At 36.0% G+C, this 17057-nt stretch overlaps 1 protein-coding gene across 1 annotated transcript; it reads left to right on the top strand.

Annotated features, from left to right (window-relative positions):
* Positions 1–7999: 7999 nt before the first annotated feature.
* Positions 8000–13715, top strand: LOC137838690 (uncharacterized). The gene is made up of 7 exons (XM_068647922.1): positions 8000–8006; positions 8088–8164; positions 8679–8819; positions 9171–9235; positions 9353–10906; positions 11860–13414; positions 13563–13715. The coding sequence occupies exons 1-7, from the start codon at positions 8000–8002 to the stop codon at positions 13713–13715; spliced, it is 3552 nt and encodes a 1183-aa protein (XP_068504023.1).
* The last annotated feature ends 3342 nt before the right edge of the window (positions 13716–17057 follow it).

The following is a 17057-nucleotide window of genomic DNA, read 5'->3' as shown; positions in this document are numbered from 1 at the left end:
ATAGGTTAGGGGCGGTGTCGTCGACGAGGCACATGAAGATGAAGCTACCGGACTTGACAGGAAAGGTAATTACCATCAAATCAGATCAGAAGGAGACCAAGAGATGCTACGAGAACAGCCTCAAAACAAGGAGAGGGGTATATATGGTCACTAATGGACCATCGTACATTGAACCCGCCAGAGGTCAGACGCACCGAACCCGCCAGGATTGTGGCAGAAATTACCCGTGGGAAGATAGTCCGGGAGGTCAGATTTGAGTTGTTTGGCAACCCTGGGGAAAGAGAGATTGGAGAGAAGGTCTCCAAGCTGAGCAACACCCCCGGCCAAACGACCCGAAGACTGGTCGAAAAGATAGTAGAGTACGGGATGAAACCGGACCCTGAGGTGTTCGGGAGAGAATCAGGGAAGCTTCTAGGTTCCTTGCTCATTGAGTGTGTGGAGACAAACCCAAAAAGGCGCATGTCTGTCTTGTCTGGATATACACCAGTTGGAGGAGGGGGCGACCTCCCTTACAAAGAGTGTAAAGAGGTGCTCATTGGGTTGAAGGAGTACTTAGCCAGCCCTCCAATCCTGTGCAAACCACAGCCAAGCACATCGTTTAGTTGGTACCCAATGATGATCAATCAGGTGATCAGTTCAGTCCTTGTGCAAAAGCAGGACTAGTTTCAAAAACTTATACACAGGGGGAGCAGAGTATGCCAAGGACCTGAAGAAAGACACCAGGTACTAGAGAAGGCAACCCCATTGGTTTCACGTCATGCCTCCCCCATTTGGACTGTTTCTTTCAGAGTAACAGAGGTCCTCGGGACGAAGCATGCAGACTTGAGACGTTGAGGCGAGGCCCGATTCCCGCACATGGAATGCGGCCGACTTCAAGTTTTATTTCAGTTAAGCAGGAATGTTGTACATGGTATCAGGGGACACTCTTTTTCCCTTATGAGGGTTTTTTAATGAGGTCACCGAATAAAATTCGATTGAAATATTTTCTCAAGTTATGTACAATTTAGTTAAGAACTTGCTTTACTTACGTTAGAAGTCTTAAGGGCGGAGAGGTAGGTTCGCAAGAGAACAACTCCCCTCTTAAGTGAAAACGACAAGGTTAAACGAAATAGTTCGCGAGATAAATCCTCCTCGTCCTTGAGCGAAGCCGAGGTCAGTTCTCCTCGCCCTTGAGCGAAGCCGAGGTCAGTTAAGGACTTGTTTTCCTTGTGTTAGAAGTCTTGTGAGCGGAGTGGTAGGTTCGCAAGAGAACATCTCCCCTCTTGAGTGAAAGCGCCAAGGTTGAACGAAATAGTCTGCCAGATAAATCCTCTTCGCCCTTGAGCGAAGCCGAGGTGAGTTAAAGATTTTTTTTCCTTGTGTTAGAAGTCTTGTGAACGGATAGGTAGGTTCGCGAGAGAACACCTCCCCTCTTGAGTGAAAACGCCAAGGTTAAACGAAATAGTTCGCACGATAAATCCTCCTCGCCCTTGAGCGAAGCCGAGGTCAGTTAAAAGATTTGTTTCCTTGCGTTAGAAGTCTTGTGAGCGGAGAGGTAGGTTCGTGAGTGAACACCTCCCCTCTCGAGTGAAAGCGCCAAAGTTGAATGAAATAATTCACCAGATAAATCCTCCGCGCCTTTGAGAGAAGCCGAGGTCAGTTGATAGTTTTTTCCCCTGGCGTTAGAGGTCTCGAAAGTGGAGAAACGACCCAGTTCACAGTTAACACCCCTCATTTTGAGCAAGAGCGTCAAGGAGGAACGACCTAGTTCACAGTTAACACCCCTCCTTACGATGAGGGCAACATATAAAAAAATGCTAGAAGAAGCATCACGGTGCCATGCACCATGAGTTAGCAGTTAAGCAAGTTAAAGAGGAGTTTTCGATTTAAGGAAATGAAAGCGGTTATATGTTCGAGAAAGTAAAGTTTTGAGCAGGTAATAAATTGTTTGTCTGACAACCAAATACAAGTTAAGGAATGACCCTGGGAACGATTTGCTCGTTTTCAACACAGTTTGATGTCGTGAAAGGCGTAATATCCATCCCAGGGTGTGTGCAAGCAACTTGAGCGAGGGCAACTCTGAATCCCACGTCATAGGCATTAAGAACATCTCCGGTCATCTCAGCCTCGACTTCTTCAAACCTCTTAGCCTGTTGAAGGAGTTCGACCTCCACTTGACCCAGCTGCACCTCTCGACTGATGGACCTTCTTTCAAGCCCCGCAATCTTGGACTTGGACACCTCAGCGGCCTCTTCTAGTTAGAAGACCCAGATCCGCAAGGGCATAACTCTTGCCTCCAACTCAGCAACCTCTTGGCATTTGGCGTGAAGTTGCTTAGAGAGATCTTTTTCAGAATGGCGAAGGCAAGCCAACTCCTGTTCCAGTGCAGCCTCGCGGGCAGCAAACGAAGCCAGCAGGGATGTTTCTTCTTTAGTCTTGGCCTTTACCCTCGTTTCAGGCCTGGTTAGGAGAGCGTTGGACTTAGCGAGAAGAGCCCCAAAATTAAAGCCCAATCTTTCCCTCGCAGCAGCCTCATTCGTGTCCACAATCACCCCTAGTTGGAAGCCTTTGAGGGCATGCTGAAGGACAAGGAGCAGCTCAAGGGCAGGAGGAGTCGCAGAAGCACTCGTCCCACCAAGGTCAGGATACAGGGGAACGCTGGTCGTGTGATCTAAGGGCGAAACCGAGCAACCGGTAGAAGAGGAAGGGGAGGCCACCGCCGGCATAGAACTGCGTTTTTTAGAGATTGGCCCCTCGGCGGAGTTCTCGTCTGATTCGATCACTACCGCTTTACCCCTGTAAAGACATGGAGCGGGAGATGATTGGGCGACAGCGAGAGGGACCGCGACTCCAAGAGTGGAAGGAGTAGGTGAGGGCGCGATGATGGCGGAAGCAAGGGCATGGCGGCTAGAAGTGCCCACATCCCTAGAAATCTCACGGAGGCGAGCGAGGATATCAGCTAGTTTGGCCCGCTTCTCTTCACTCAGAACCATACATGCGTGCAGAAGGAAACACAGAGAAAAAACATGCGAATGCACGGAGGCAGAACACGGTTACACAACATTACAATAATAAGAGTTAGCTCCGTCAGAGTCCTGGGGTTCTTCAACCCTAACTCGAAGGAAACTCAGGAAAAAGGAACAGAGGGCGATTGATGCAAAGATTAAACAGCACAGGCAGTTGAATCAATAAACGAGTGCGAACAATACTCGAAGTTCGTACCTTTGATCAGATAGCAAGAAGGTATTGGAAGGTGTAGGGGAAACACGAGAATGTTTCTGGGAAGAAGACGAAGCAATCAAAGAGTCTCAGAGAATGAGTAAACAGTGATTGGACGCGCGCGTTTTCGAACGTTTAAAAGAAACAAAGAAGCATAAGCGACGTTAAGCCCTAGCCGTTGATCAAAACATGTGTGCACAGATAAGACAGGCCCAGAAGGACGTCACTTTGGTGCAGTATTCATGTTCTATCACACAGAGCCACGTAGGTCACCCAGGGCAAGGACTTAGTCTCTTCGCTAAACAAGTTACAGCTCGAGACTGGGGGACTTGTGTATCGACCAGTCCTTGGGCGTGGTTGACCACTAGTAATGTTGGTGCCACGTAAGCGGGTTCCACGAGCGGCGTGAGCCAGTATCCCGCGAAGCACGTGCACTAAGGAGCCAAAGAGTTGTCAGACATCGGTCATCAACATGTACCGACGTGCCACTAGACAGTGTGGAGAGATCGGACATCAGGAACCCAACAGTAGAGCTGGGCCACGAGAGGTGGATCTCATACCAAACACCAGTTATTAGTAAAGGAGAAGCCTAGATCACGAGGGTCCATGCGTGTAGAGTGGATGATGTGTTCAGGCGTAACACAAAGCGTAGAGCCACTGGAAAGATATGACTCGTGAGGGTCGCGTTCTAGGGGTGAGCTGCATGCATGACACGTGAACAGCTAGGGCACTCCCATAGGCGGGTGACCCCAGAGATCAGGTGCACGAGGAGGCGCCCAGGTGGTCACCCCATCAGAGGTTGCATTCCAGTTAGGGACCCCACGCGTTAGGTTATCCTAAGAGTAAGGTAACAACAGTGTAGGGCCCGCCCCATCAGAAAAACCCATTTCGGGTAAAGAGGAAACCCTAATTTCAGTTTACTAATAGTAAGGTAACAAACTTGGCAAGGTACGCTATTCCCTTGTGCCGCTTAACACACACAGTGACAGTTACACAATTTTGGTGTTTCCTGGCCCTAGTACTGACTTGAGCGTCGGAGTGCAAACAACCTCTAGGGCACCCCTTGTCTTTGTGTTTTCAGGCATTTATAACAGGAACGGCACGTGTGAACACAAAGATTCTGGACGAAAGAGTGACGTAGACACACAGAGGCATTCCGATTCAAGGCATTTCGATTCAACTGGCAGGATCAATGAAATTTTCTATTTGATCAAAATTGTTGAACAAATAACTTCTTTAATAGTTTTTTATGCTCTTATTATAATTATTATGCATTTGAAAATGATGCATGCAAGATTTGTAGATTAATTTTTTTAATTACAATATTTTATTCAATTTACATAAAGTAATATAACTTAATTTATCTAATACATTAAATAAACACGCAATTACATAGCATCAACAATGAGATTGCTGCTAAATGAAATGTTGTTGGTTTTAAAGTATGAACACAAATTTGATAGTTGTGGAATAAATCAATAATGACAATTTCTTAGGGAAATAATTATATTCCAATCAATGGACTTATCAGAAGACTTGTGAAAAAGAAAGGTAACTAACACAAACTTGGAACTTTTACGTTACACGACAATTTTGTATAAAAAATAAACCACCAAATTCGTCCTTTAAAAAATAGTGAGAGAATTCTAAGTTAGTATTTGAAAGATATTAAAAAATAGTGAGAGAAAGTTAAGATTTGAAAAATAATAAAATTAAAATTACTTTGAAAATGCATTTAGCAAATGTAATTTTTTTTTATCAATAATAAATAAATTAAATAAAAAGTAGAAAGAAATATTTAAGGTATCTCAATATAGAAGCTCAAAATCTGCACCTCGTTGGTATAACATGAATGTATTATCCTATACCAAAAAAAAGAGTTTTTTCCTTAGTCACATTTAGCAATGCAATTGTTTTGAGCAAGTTGTAATATTTGCAATGGCTTCCTCTAGAAAGATGGTTAATTTTTCATAACCGCATAAAAATAGTTCAAATTATAATACAGCCTAATAGTTTACATGAGTAACAAGATAATGTTATTTATTCTGTGTTATATAAAAATAAATACTATTAGAAATTTTTTATTTTGTGTGATTTTTTAGAAAATTTCATAAAATTAAGTTTTTTTAAAATTATTTTATAAAATTTGTATATTTTACAAAATATTAAAAAAAATCCTTCAATATTAAATATTTTAATAATAAAAAAATTTCAGATAGGAAATGAGTTTGTAATAGTAAATTATTTTAGTGTAAATGTACAAAATATAAAAAAAAATATTGACCAATATAAAAAGGAAACTTATTTTTTTAAGACAATAAAATATAAATTAATTAACATTTAAGACAACAAAAGTTCGTAATAGCTTTATTCTATTTTAAATATGAAAATTTGAAAGCCTTTGTGAATTTTCATTTTAACAATGATTTAAAAGTGATATTAATAAACCTTAATGGTATATGAAGATATATGAGTTGGATCCTTTTTAGATATTTTCTATTTTATATATTCACCATTTTGTTTTGCATACAAAATTCTTAAACAGGAAAGGCATAATTTGAATTTTAACTATTTTTAAATTGGATTTGAGTACTAGTGGAAAAATAGGTATTAATGACAAGTTATTATGAAGAGTATAATTTATCTGTTGAACAATAATTTTTCTTTTAATAATTATGAAATTTATTATGACAGTTAAAATAAAAACTAACCTATTAAGTATTTTGTTATGTTTATAAGAAGTTATTTGTTCCCCGTGCCACATTGCTGCTTTGCGTTTCTTCTTCCTTCTTCCTTCCACACTGGGGCTTCTGCGTTTCTTCCACACTAGGGTTCCGCATTTCTTTTCCATACGACGGATTTCGCGTTTCTTCTTCCACATTACGGCTTCCGCATTTCTTCTCCAAACGGATTTCGCGTTTCTTCTACCACATTACGGTTACCGCGTTTCTTCTTTCACACTACGATTTTCGCGTGCTAATCTTCTTCTTCCACACTACGACACAACGGATTCCACGTTTCTTCTTCCGGCTCCCGCGTTTCCTATTCCACATTACGACGATGAAGCTTCTCCTTCCACTCTACATGCGTTTCTCATTTCCTTCGAAACTTGTTTTGTTCTGAATTTTGAGTTTCCCATTTTTTTCCTTTTTTTTTCAATCCCTAAATACTTCTTCTCCTTTGCACAGTGATCATGTTGCCTATATTTTTGAATTCTGATAGTGTAAGAGTCTATCTTGTAAAAAAGACCCTTCATCTCTGGTACAAACTGGCATTTCATCATTCTGAATTATTAGAGACATGAAATTAACGTAACAGATAATGAAATTTAGACAAAAAAAAAAAAGCTTATTCAACATTCCTATATATATATAATATATTTTATCAGCAGTTTTACCCTTTCTAATTATCTTTCTTTTATTTTAAGTTAATTAGTTTTTGAGTAATCCTTGAGTAAAATCTTCATTTGTTTTCCACATATGCTTTCCGTATCCCGCATACACAGCTAAATGATACAATAGAGCCATCTGTTCTATATATATATATAGGAGAGTCTTCAAACTAGATAATTGTTACCCTGTCACGACTAACTATAACAGCAAATTATTGTTAGATAATGATTTAAGTAAAAGTTGTTTTTATAATTTTATAATAAATTAATTAGCATGCTAGTAAGTGAAATTTCTTATGAGGTATAATTGCAAGATGAGGTAATAGTCTCTGCCTTTGTCTCTCTCTAATCTAATAAACGCATGCACTAATAAGTAATCTTTGACTTTCAGGATCTTGTTTTGCTGCAGCATTTCTCTAGAAATGTTGAGAGGAAGCTCCTCAGAATCCACAATACCCTTAACAAAGCTGAGATACTCAGGAATCAACTCTTCACAGTTGTCCATGATGAAGACTCTGCGTACATACAGTTTAATGTTGTTGGGCAATAGCATTTTTGGATTAACATGCTTTTTAATAATGTCGATTAACATGCATTTTTTCAGCTTCTAATGTTGTTTAGTTAGTTTTTTCAGCTTGGCACTTTGTCTGTTTTGCATTCATTGGAAGATTTTATTTAGTCTCTAACCTAAAGTTTTATTTAGCATAAGCATGACATTATACACCTTTGCTAATCCAGGTTGGTGACTTTGATCGTTTCCTCCATGTTCTGATTATATTGTCTTGCACTTGCCTTCCATTAAACACCCCTCATCACAGGTTCATACTATTATCCCTCTTTAATAATAAAATCTTACATGTGGAATTGGTTACTTATTTTATAGTTTTTTTTTCGGACAGACATAAAAAATGGAATGGAAGAAGTATTAATATGGGTGCAGTTTCTTCTGTTGATATAAATTATATTTCTTACATTTCATAAATTTATTGTAGTTACTTTTTTTTTTTTCTTACATATTCTTAAGAACAATAAAGTGAACAATGATAGTGAGTAATACTTTAAATTAGGTTTTAAATTAGGAACCGAGAGAGAGACAAAAAAGAAAGAAAAATAAAATGTAATGTGATGTTTATTTATTTTCCTTCTCATAAATTTTGGCAGGAATATGTGAAATAAAATTTGTAATTTTTTATTTATTTATTTCCATCTTATGGCTAATTAGCTATATACTTTTGTTTTTTATATATAAAAAATAATGTGATTATTTCTCTTAAAAAAGCATAAAATTGCTTTATTTCTCAATCTGTTTTCTAAATAAATTTATTCAAACATATTAAAACTCGAGCTTGCCTTACTAAAAAAAATACTTTCGAAAAAAAAACATACATCCACTAATAAAAATAGGAAACAATGACAGGTTACTAGGACATGTCTAATGTATAAGGTCACTTTTTTTTTTTGTATTTTTGTCTTGATGATAAGTTAGTTTTGAACTCAGGTAATATTCGAGTTTACTGTAGAATCAGGCAATCATTCCAAGCCGAATCAAGGAATATTGTTTCATTGGGGAAGATGGTTCTCTATTGATTTTAGATCCATAAAAAACACTGAAAGATGGAAGAAAACTTTTTCAGTTTAATCGTGTATTAGGTCCAACAGTTGGCCAAGGTAGAGTTCTAAAAGCCAATAGTATTTTGAACTAGTGTGACTACCTTTTTCTCTTACCATCCCTTTGTTGAAATTTACCGTTTTGTGCTCAGATGAGGTTTATAAGGATACTCAACCATTGATTAGATATGTGATGGATGGATACAATGTTTGTATTTTTTTTATGGTCAAACTAGATCTGGAAAGACTCACACCATGGTAAGATATTGAATATCACACTCTAATTCAGTTGCATCATGGATGTCTTGTTTAAATTGATTCTAAAAAAATCAAGATGAAAATTGCACTTCAGATAGGAAATATACTAATATTGCATTACTATCCTGGCTACTGATCAATGCAAGAACCAACAATGACTATTCATTATATTTGCAGACTGAAAACCTGGATGATTCAATCAAATATTTATTTTTTGCTGCAGAGTGGTCCCTCTGGTGGAACATTTAAGGATATAGGAATCAATTATCTGGCTCTTACTGATTTGTTTCAAATGTCTAAAGAAAGGAATGACATCATAAACTATGACATTTATGTTCAAATGGTGGAGATTTACAATGAACAAGTTAGAGATCTACTTGCAGAGGACAAAACTGACAACAAATATCCTTTTTATATTCATTATTGATAAACTTATAATATTTTAATTCTGCTTTGTATCTTATTCTGTCATTCTTCTGTACCTTGGGCTTGTATTGGGCCGACTGGGCTGCTTCCCTTCTTCTAAATAGCACCGCACCGCTTGGCCCTTTACTGTTTTTATATACAGTAGATACTCTTTGTAATTACACAATCTGATATAATAATACTTCAATATCCTTTTTCTCTTTTCACTATTCCTCTTTCACTTTATCCCCTTTCTCCCTTCACTGTGTTGGGTTCCTCTGTTTTCTTGTTTCTTTCTTTTGCATCACAGGGTTTTCTCCTTGCTTCCGCAGAATCAACAATTCAACATCAAGAGCTTGCATCCACTTTGTTATGGTATCAGAGCTCTTCCTTTGAAGAGCTCTGCTGCGCGCTCTATCCTCTTTTTCTTTCTATCTTCATCTTTATGTTTTCATCAGTTCTTACTTTCTGATTCTTGGTTCTTTCTTTCAGTAAGATGGCGGAGGAACGAACAACAAGGTCGGTTGTGGTGGAACCTTCCTCAAACAGCTATCTCTATCTTCACCCTGGTGAGAACCCCGCAACTTCTTTGGTCTCACCGGTACTCGATTCAACGAACTACCATTCTTGGAGTAGGTCCGTCATGACAGCGCTGAGTGCGAAGAATAAAGTAGAATTTGTCTTGGGCACCCATCCGTGTCCACCGACGAGTGATCCTACCCATTCGGCATGGGTCAGGTGCAACAACATGGTTGTGTCATGGTTAGTGCATTCATTCTCTCTTTCTATTAGACAAAGCGTGATCTGGATGGATATAGCAGTTAATATTTGGACCGATTTAAAAACTAGATATTCCCAAGGTGATCTTTCTAGGGTTTCCGATTTGCAATTAGAAGCATCCTCTTTATGTCAGAATGATCTGTCCGTAACTGACTATTTTACGAAGCTAAGAATAATGTGGGACGAGCTAGACAATTTTCGACCTAATCCTATCTGTGTTTGTCAGCACAAGTGCTCATGTTCTGTGGCTTCTGTTATTAGCAAAAGGAAATGTGAGGACCAGGCCATGCAGTTTCTTAGAGGACTCAACGATCAATACAACAACATTCGGTCTCATGTGCTCCTCATGGAACCGGTACCACCTATTTCGAAAATCTTATCTCTTGTGGCTCAACAAGAACGTCAATTGGCAAGTAATTTCTTGGTTACGAACATTAACCATGCTGGTACAAATCGTAATTCTGTTGTCACATGTTCTTTATGTGGAAAATTGGGTCATACTGAAAACATTTGTTTTAGGAAAGTGGGTTTTCCGAATCAAGAACATAAGATTTTTAGGTTTAATGGTAATAGAAAAGCTTGCACCCACTGTGGTAAGAGTGGTCATACAATTGATACATGTTACCGGAAGCATGGGTTTCACCCCAGCCATAATTTTCCCAATAGTAGGACTGCCCCTTTACTTAATGCTGTTTTAGCTGACGATGTTTCCTCTAAGAATTTTGTGCAAGAACAGGGAAATGGAGACATGCGTTCTGTCTTCACAGCACAACAATGCCAAGTTCTATCTACTCTTATCAAGCAGAACGTAGCAAATAATGTTGCAAATAATCAGCCCCCGGTGCAAGTTAATCAAGTGGGTTCTTTCACGGTTGATGACAATCATAAGGATTCTCCAAACGGTAACACTACTGTTTTAAATTTTTATACTACCATTAAAGGCTCCTGGATCTTAGATTCGGGAGCAACTGATCATGTTTGCACCTGTTTATCTGATTTTACCTCATATAAAAGTATCAAACCTGTTCTCATCAGTTTACCAAATGGGCATAGTTTTTATACTAGTTATTCTGGAACTGTTGCCTTCAGTAATAGATTTTACTTAACAAATGTCTTATATGTACCTGAATTCACCTTCAATCTGATTTCTGCTTCTAAACTTGCCTCAAATTTGAATTGTCATTTGATTTTCTCATCTAAGAGTTGTGTGATACAGGACAATCTAACGAAAGAGAAGATTGGTACAGTTGAGGCCAAAAGTGGCTTGTATGTTTTTCATGCTTCTATTTTTCAAAGACCCATCAGAGAAAGATCTGATCCTTCTTTTCATTGTGTTTCGAAAGATATCAATGCATGGCATAATAGACTGGGACATTTTTTTTTAATGAAAGATTGGATGTATTGAGATCTCGATACTCTTTTGTTTCTGCTAAAAAAAACATATCTGTGTGATACTTGCCATAGAGCAAAACAAAGAAAACTCCCTTTTGTTTTGAGTATTTCTAATACTTCTAAAATTTTTGAGATTTTGCATATGGATATTTGGGGTCCTTGTTCTATTGTATCTATGCATGGTTTTCAGTATTTTTTAACTATTGTGGATGATTTTTCTCGTTATACTTGGACCATTCTTATGTGTACAAAATCTGAAGTTAGAACTCATATAGCTACCTTCTTATCCTATGTTGAAAATCATTTTCAAACCACTGTTAAAATTATACGTTCTGACAATGGGGCTGAATTTGCCATGACAACTTTTTTCTCTTCCAAAGGTATTATCCATAAAAAAACTTGCATAGAAACACCTGAACAAAACGGTATTGTAGAATGCAAGCATCAACACATTCTTAATGTAACACGTGCTCTTCTTTTTCAAGCTCATTTACCTCCTATCTTTTGGCACTTTGCTGTTTTACACGCTGTTCTCCTGATTAATTGTATTCCTACTCCCTTATTACACAATATGACTCCTTATAAAAATTGCATGGTTCTTTATATGATATTTCATCTTTGCGTGTTTTTGGTTGTCTTTGCTATTCTAGCACCATTACTTCACACAGGAAGAAGTTTGATGTATTTCTGGAATCTTTCTAGGTTTTCAACCTCATACTAAAGGATATCTTTTTCTTAATCTTCAAAATCATAAAATTGAGATCTCAAGACACATAAAAGAGTCCCAACAATTTATCTTTGCCCATTCCTCAGTCTTATAATTTCAGCTATGATTTTCTGTCTGATAACCCCAATACTGCTGCTGAAATTATGTCTGATAACCCCAATACTGCTGCTGAAATTATTGTTCCAACTGAAAATATGGATCACGAGCAACCAAGAAGATCCACACGGATTCGAAGAACTCCAGCCTACCTTGAAGAATTCCATACAAATCTACCATCTGCACATGCGGTAAGTTCTAAGTATCCAATTCATAAATTTGTTTCATATCATAAATTATCCTCTAAATTTAAAAACACTATTTCTTCTTTTTCTTCTTCCATTGAACCCCATAATTACGAGGATGCCGCTGAACATGAATGCTGGAAAAAGGCAATGGCAGATGAACTAGCTGCTCTACACGCCAATAACACATGGATACTGGTACCTCTTCCCTCAGGCAAAAAGGCCATTGGATGCCGTTGGGTGTACAAGGTGAAGCACAAATCAGACGGTACCATTGATCGCTACAAAGTGCGCCTCGTTGCAAAAGGCTATGCACAACTTGAAGGCTTAGATTTTTTTGACACCTTCACTCCAGTTGCAAAGCAGACTACCTTGCGTCTTCTTCTTGCTCTTGCTGCTTCAAACAACTGGGCCCTCAAACAACTGGATGTTAACAACGCCTTTCTCCATGGAGACCTTCTTGAAGAAGTCTACATGAAACCACCTCCTGGAGTTGCCGTCCCCAATTCAAACATTTTCTGCAAATTACAACGTTCCCTCTATGGCTTACGTCAAGTCGGCCGACAATGGTACGCAAAATTATCCCAGTTTTTACTTACTAATGGTTATGTCTTATCCTCTGCTGATCATTCACTGTTTATAAAATCGCATGACACTCACATAACTATTATTCTTGTGTATGTTGATGATATCGTACTCACTGGAAATGACACTGAGGAAATCACTCACGTCACAACACTGCTGAATCAACAATTTAAGATAAAAAATCTGGGTGATCTTACCTTTTTTCTGGGTCTGGAAGTTGCCCGTAGCCGTGCTGGAATACACCTTTCACAACGCAAATACACTTTGGATTTGTTACACGAGACAAGAATGCTGGATTGTGCCCCAGTCCCAACACCTATGGTTCATTCTTCAACCTTTTCCAGTAATGAAGGTGTTCCTCTCATTGATACAACATCATCCTCATATCGCAGACTTCTGGGAAGGCTAATCTATTTAACAAACACTAGACCAGATATCGCCTTCAGTGTGAACAAACTCAGCCAATTTGTCTCAGCACCTACATCAACTCATCACCAAGTTGCCTTTCGCATTCTTAGGTACCTTAAGAATGCTCCTGGACATGGCATTTTTCTGCCAGCTACCAGCACACATCAACTCAAGGCATACAGCGACTCTGATTGGGCTTCTTGTTCTGAGACAAGGAAATCTGTCACCGGCTTCTCCATCTATCTTGGTGAATCACTAATTTCTTGGAAATCAAAGAAACAACAAACCATCTCCAGAAGTTCTTCGGAGGCTGAATATAGAGCGTTGGCTGCCACCACATGCGAGATCCAGTGGCTCACTTACCTATTACAAGATCTCAAAGTGCGCTTGCATCGACTTTGTTAATTATTCCATACATTTCCACATTGTTCTAAAGAAATAAGCAAGAGTAGGGTTGATTTATAGTCTGTTGATCTTAATATTTGCAAGTAATTTGTCTCCTTAACTAAACCTTAAATTAGAAATATAGAGCTGCAATGCTGATGGGTTGAGCCTTCTAGATGCCAAATTGCATCCTGTGAATTCTACAACTGATGTTATGACCCTCATGAAACCTGGTGAGGTTAATTGTGCTGTCAGTTCAAATTCAATGAACAACAGGAGTAGTCGTTCCCACATGTGAATTTCTGTTTTTCTTATACTAGTTTTTATACGTAAATATTAATATTAGAAATAATGATTTTATTTAGATATATATAAATTATTAAGTTGATGAAATTAAATTAAATATATTGCAATAGTATAATATATTAATGACTTTAATATAACATAACATAAATAATTAAAAATTCATGAATATATCTTTGCCATAATAAATAAATTACAATACAATAAAAATACAATACAATACAATAATTTGAACAAATACATTATATAAACAATTATCTAATGCTATGTATCCATTTTGTATTTATCGTAAAAATGAAGTCCTCTTCACCAACCTCATGCTTTCTTCATTCTATAATTTAATCTACAAAAAAAAACTCTCCAAAAAATTATTGCAATTAAAAAATAGAATTTATTAGATTATACAAAGTACATTTATTACAAAAAAAACTATCAGTAAATGTGTGTTTCTTCCAGAAACATTGTAGGCAAAATCATATTAAATTATGAAGTTACCTTTTATGATATAAATTAAATTAAAATGTAATACAAATAAAACATAATGAAATATAAATACAATGAAATACTATTATATAAATAACTAAAGATCTTAAAAAACATACAACAATAATAAACATATATACATAATCAGGTTTCTAGATAAAAAAAGAAACAATTAATACTTCAATGACTAATTAATAATAAACAATATACAAAGAATAAAATGAATATAAGCATTCTCTAATATTAACACAAAATATATAAAATAAAAAATATGATCAAAGATTTTTATGACTTTAATATACTGACAAATGTTATAGCGTTAAACATATGTAATAATGCCAACCTATTATAAATATACCAGATAATGAAATAAAATTGTAATAATTTATGTATTCACATTGCAAGAAATGCATGAACAAATAGAATATGAATACTACTAAACAAAGACATATAGTGAATATAACATAAACATAAAGAGTACCTAATTGTTCAGGTTTCTAAAAAAGTCCAAGCAGAAAAATAAATATGTCTGAGCTTTCTTAATCACTGGTAACTATTATGCTATCAGAATAATAAAAGAAATTATGCAGGATAGCTTAAACTGTGAATAGAAGTAAGTAACAAAACCCTGATATGAGAAGAAGGATTTCTCGTATCACATTCAAAGATAATCTTGTCTCCTTCACGAAAAGAATGAAGACTACAAAAATTCTTCCACCCTTTGCCAAGTTTAATCCATCTAGAAGGAGACTTCCCTTTCAAGACCTTGCATTCCACATCCATTAGTAGACCATGCAGAGTAACCTTATTGAATCTCCCTTGTCGAATATATTGTGAAAATTTAGCAGGAAGATCCTACAACAATATCGAAATAATAAGTAAATAGAAATGAAGTAGAATATAATAAAGAGCATTTTTAAATAAATCAATTTTATACTAACCAGATAATTGAGTTTGATACTTAATCGAGACAACTTTATGGAAAAATGGTCGAAGGGACCAATGCTTAAGGGTTCATTCCCTTCAATTTCGTCCAAATAACGATTTACTCCACTCTGAGGGACGTCATCCATATAAACAGTTATATGGAAAGCGTTGTGACCCACATAACGGAATAAAATGTAGTTATCATCTATGAAACCATAAAAATCAAAAAAATTAAACCATCCACTCAATATATCCGGCGACAATAAATTTTCGTTATATTACACTATATGGACGTTTCCTTTTGAATCAACCAGGGTCCACTCCTTTCCAAGTTCTTTTTGAAACTCGATGGTGAAAGCTCGATCTACATAACCAAGTTATTGATTTTGAAATAAAGAAAAAAAATGTCAGCAAATGAAGAAAATGTTTAAAAGAAGAAATTTTTGAAAAAAAAGATAAATATACATACTTCACCACGGCTGTTCATGCACCAAAAGACTCTTGTTTGAAGTCTAATGATTTCTTCAGCACTGGGTGCCATTAAATGAGTAATGGAGAAAACACCAAGAAGTAAGTGTGAGAGAAAATGAATAATAGAGAAAGCACCAGAAAGAAAGTAGTAGAGCACCAGAAAGAAAGTAGTAGAGGAGAATATTTTATAAAAGATTCAAGTAGAAAAGAGTACGGTTGTGAATAATAAAAAACACCACAATGTTATGACCTTTGGTTTGTCCAGGGTTTCTTTCATTTCAAGTACAACATTAATTAATATTAATTAATTAATAATCATTTAATAATATTAAAAAATAACAATTAAACTGAATTATAACAGGTATACTTCAATATAATAATACAAAATACATAATTATATAATATATATAATATTATATATTATGTATATAAATTTTTTAATATTTAATTATAATAAAAATAAAGTTAAATTTAAATAATATTGAAAATGAATTAAATTTTAATTATATAAAAAAATGATTGTAGGGAAGCGAAATTTAAATTTAAAGTATTAATGTTTAATGTTGAAATGATTATCTATATCTACCAAATCTGATAGAGAAGAAGAATGAATATTTTGAAAACTGTGTAAGAGAGATTACATTAGCCACGTGTATCTAAAAAAATACAAAATCAAGTGAGTCAGACTCAATCTAAAAGAGTACAAATCAAGTAGTTGACAGTATCTGTAAATTTGTGAGTTGATTGCTATCAGATATATGGAAAGCACGCATGTATCAATAAATAAAACCTTTAAATTTTTTTTTATTTAAACAAATTGTTTTATTTAATACATGTTTTGGAATAATGAATTTGTTCATTTTTTAAGAAGTTTGATGACGATAAATATAACATAAAAAGAAGTCGTCCTAGAAAAAAAATCATTACAGACAACATATAATTATTTGACATAAATAATAATAATAATAATAAGCATGTAAATCCAAATGTTAAAATTTAAATAATGTTTAAAATAAAATTATTGTGTAAAAAATTAAATTTGGAAATCCTAAAATTTGGAAATTGGGATGAAACGATTACCTGCTTCATTAACTTTGCATAGGAAGAATCAAGTAAATTTCGAAAAAAGTGTATCAGGAAAATACAAAGGGCACACTCTATCTCAAAAAGAATAAAATAAATTATTGAGTTAATTATTCTGACACCTATTTAATGCAACCATGTATCAATAAACAAAAGCTTTGAAAATAAGAAATGATCTAACCTGTATCTTGTTGAGCATAATGTTGATATATAATGACCAAGATATAAGTAATTTCTCTCCTTAACTAAACCTTAAATTAGAAATCTGGAGCTGCAATGCTGATAGGTTGAGCCTTCCAGATGCCAAATTGCGTCCTGTGAATTCTACAACTGATGTTATGACCCTCATGAAACCTAGTGAGGTTAATTGTGC

This window comes from Phaseolus vulgaris, chromosome 4 (assembly GCF_000499845.2).
Source record: "Phaseolus vulgaris cultivar G19833 chromosome 4, P. vulgaris v2.0, whole genome shotgun sequence".
NCBI classification, from domain to species: Eukaryota; Viridiplantae; Streptophyta; class Magnoliopsida; order Fabales; family Fabaceae; genus Phaseolus; species Phaseolus vulgaris.
The sequence above is the reverse complement of the archived record's forward strand: the minus strand, read 5'-3'. Positions and strand labels throughout refer to the sequence as shown.

What these genes read in the sequence shown, in the direction of transcription:
- LOC137838690 (XM_068647922.1), top strand. An exon ending in TTGTTTCATTGGGGAAGATG is followed by an intron (nt 8,165 to 8,678) that starts GTTCTCTATTGA and finishes TTTTTGCTGCAG; the next exon opens with AGTGGTCCCTCTGGTGGAAC. An exon ending in GTTGAGGCCAAAAGTGGCTT is followed by an intron (nt 10,907 to 11,859) that starts GTATGTTTTTCA and finishes TTATAATTTCAG; the next exon opens with CTATGATTTTCTGTCTGATA.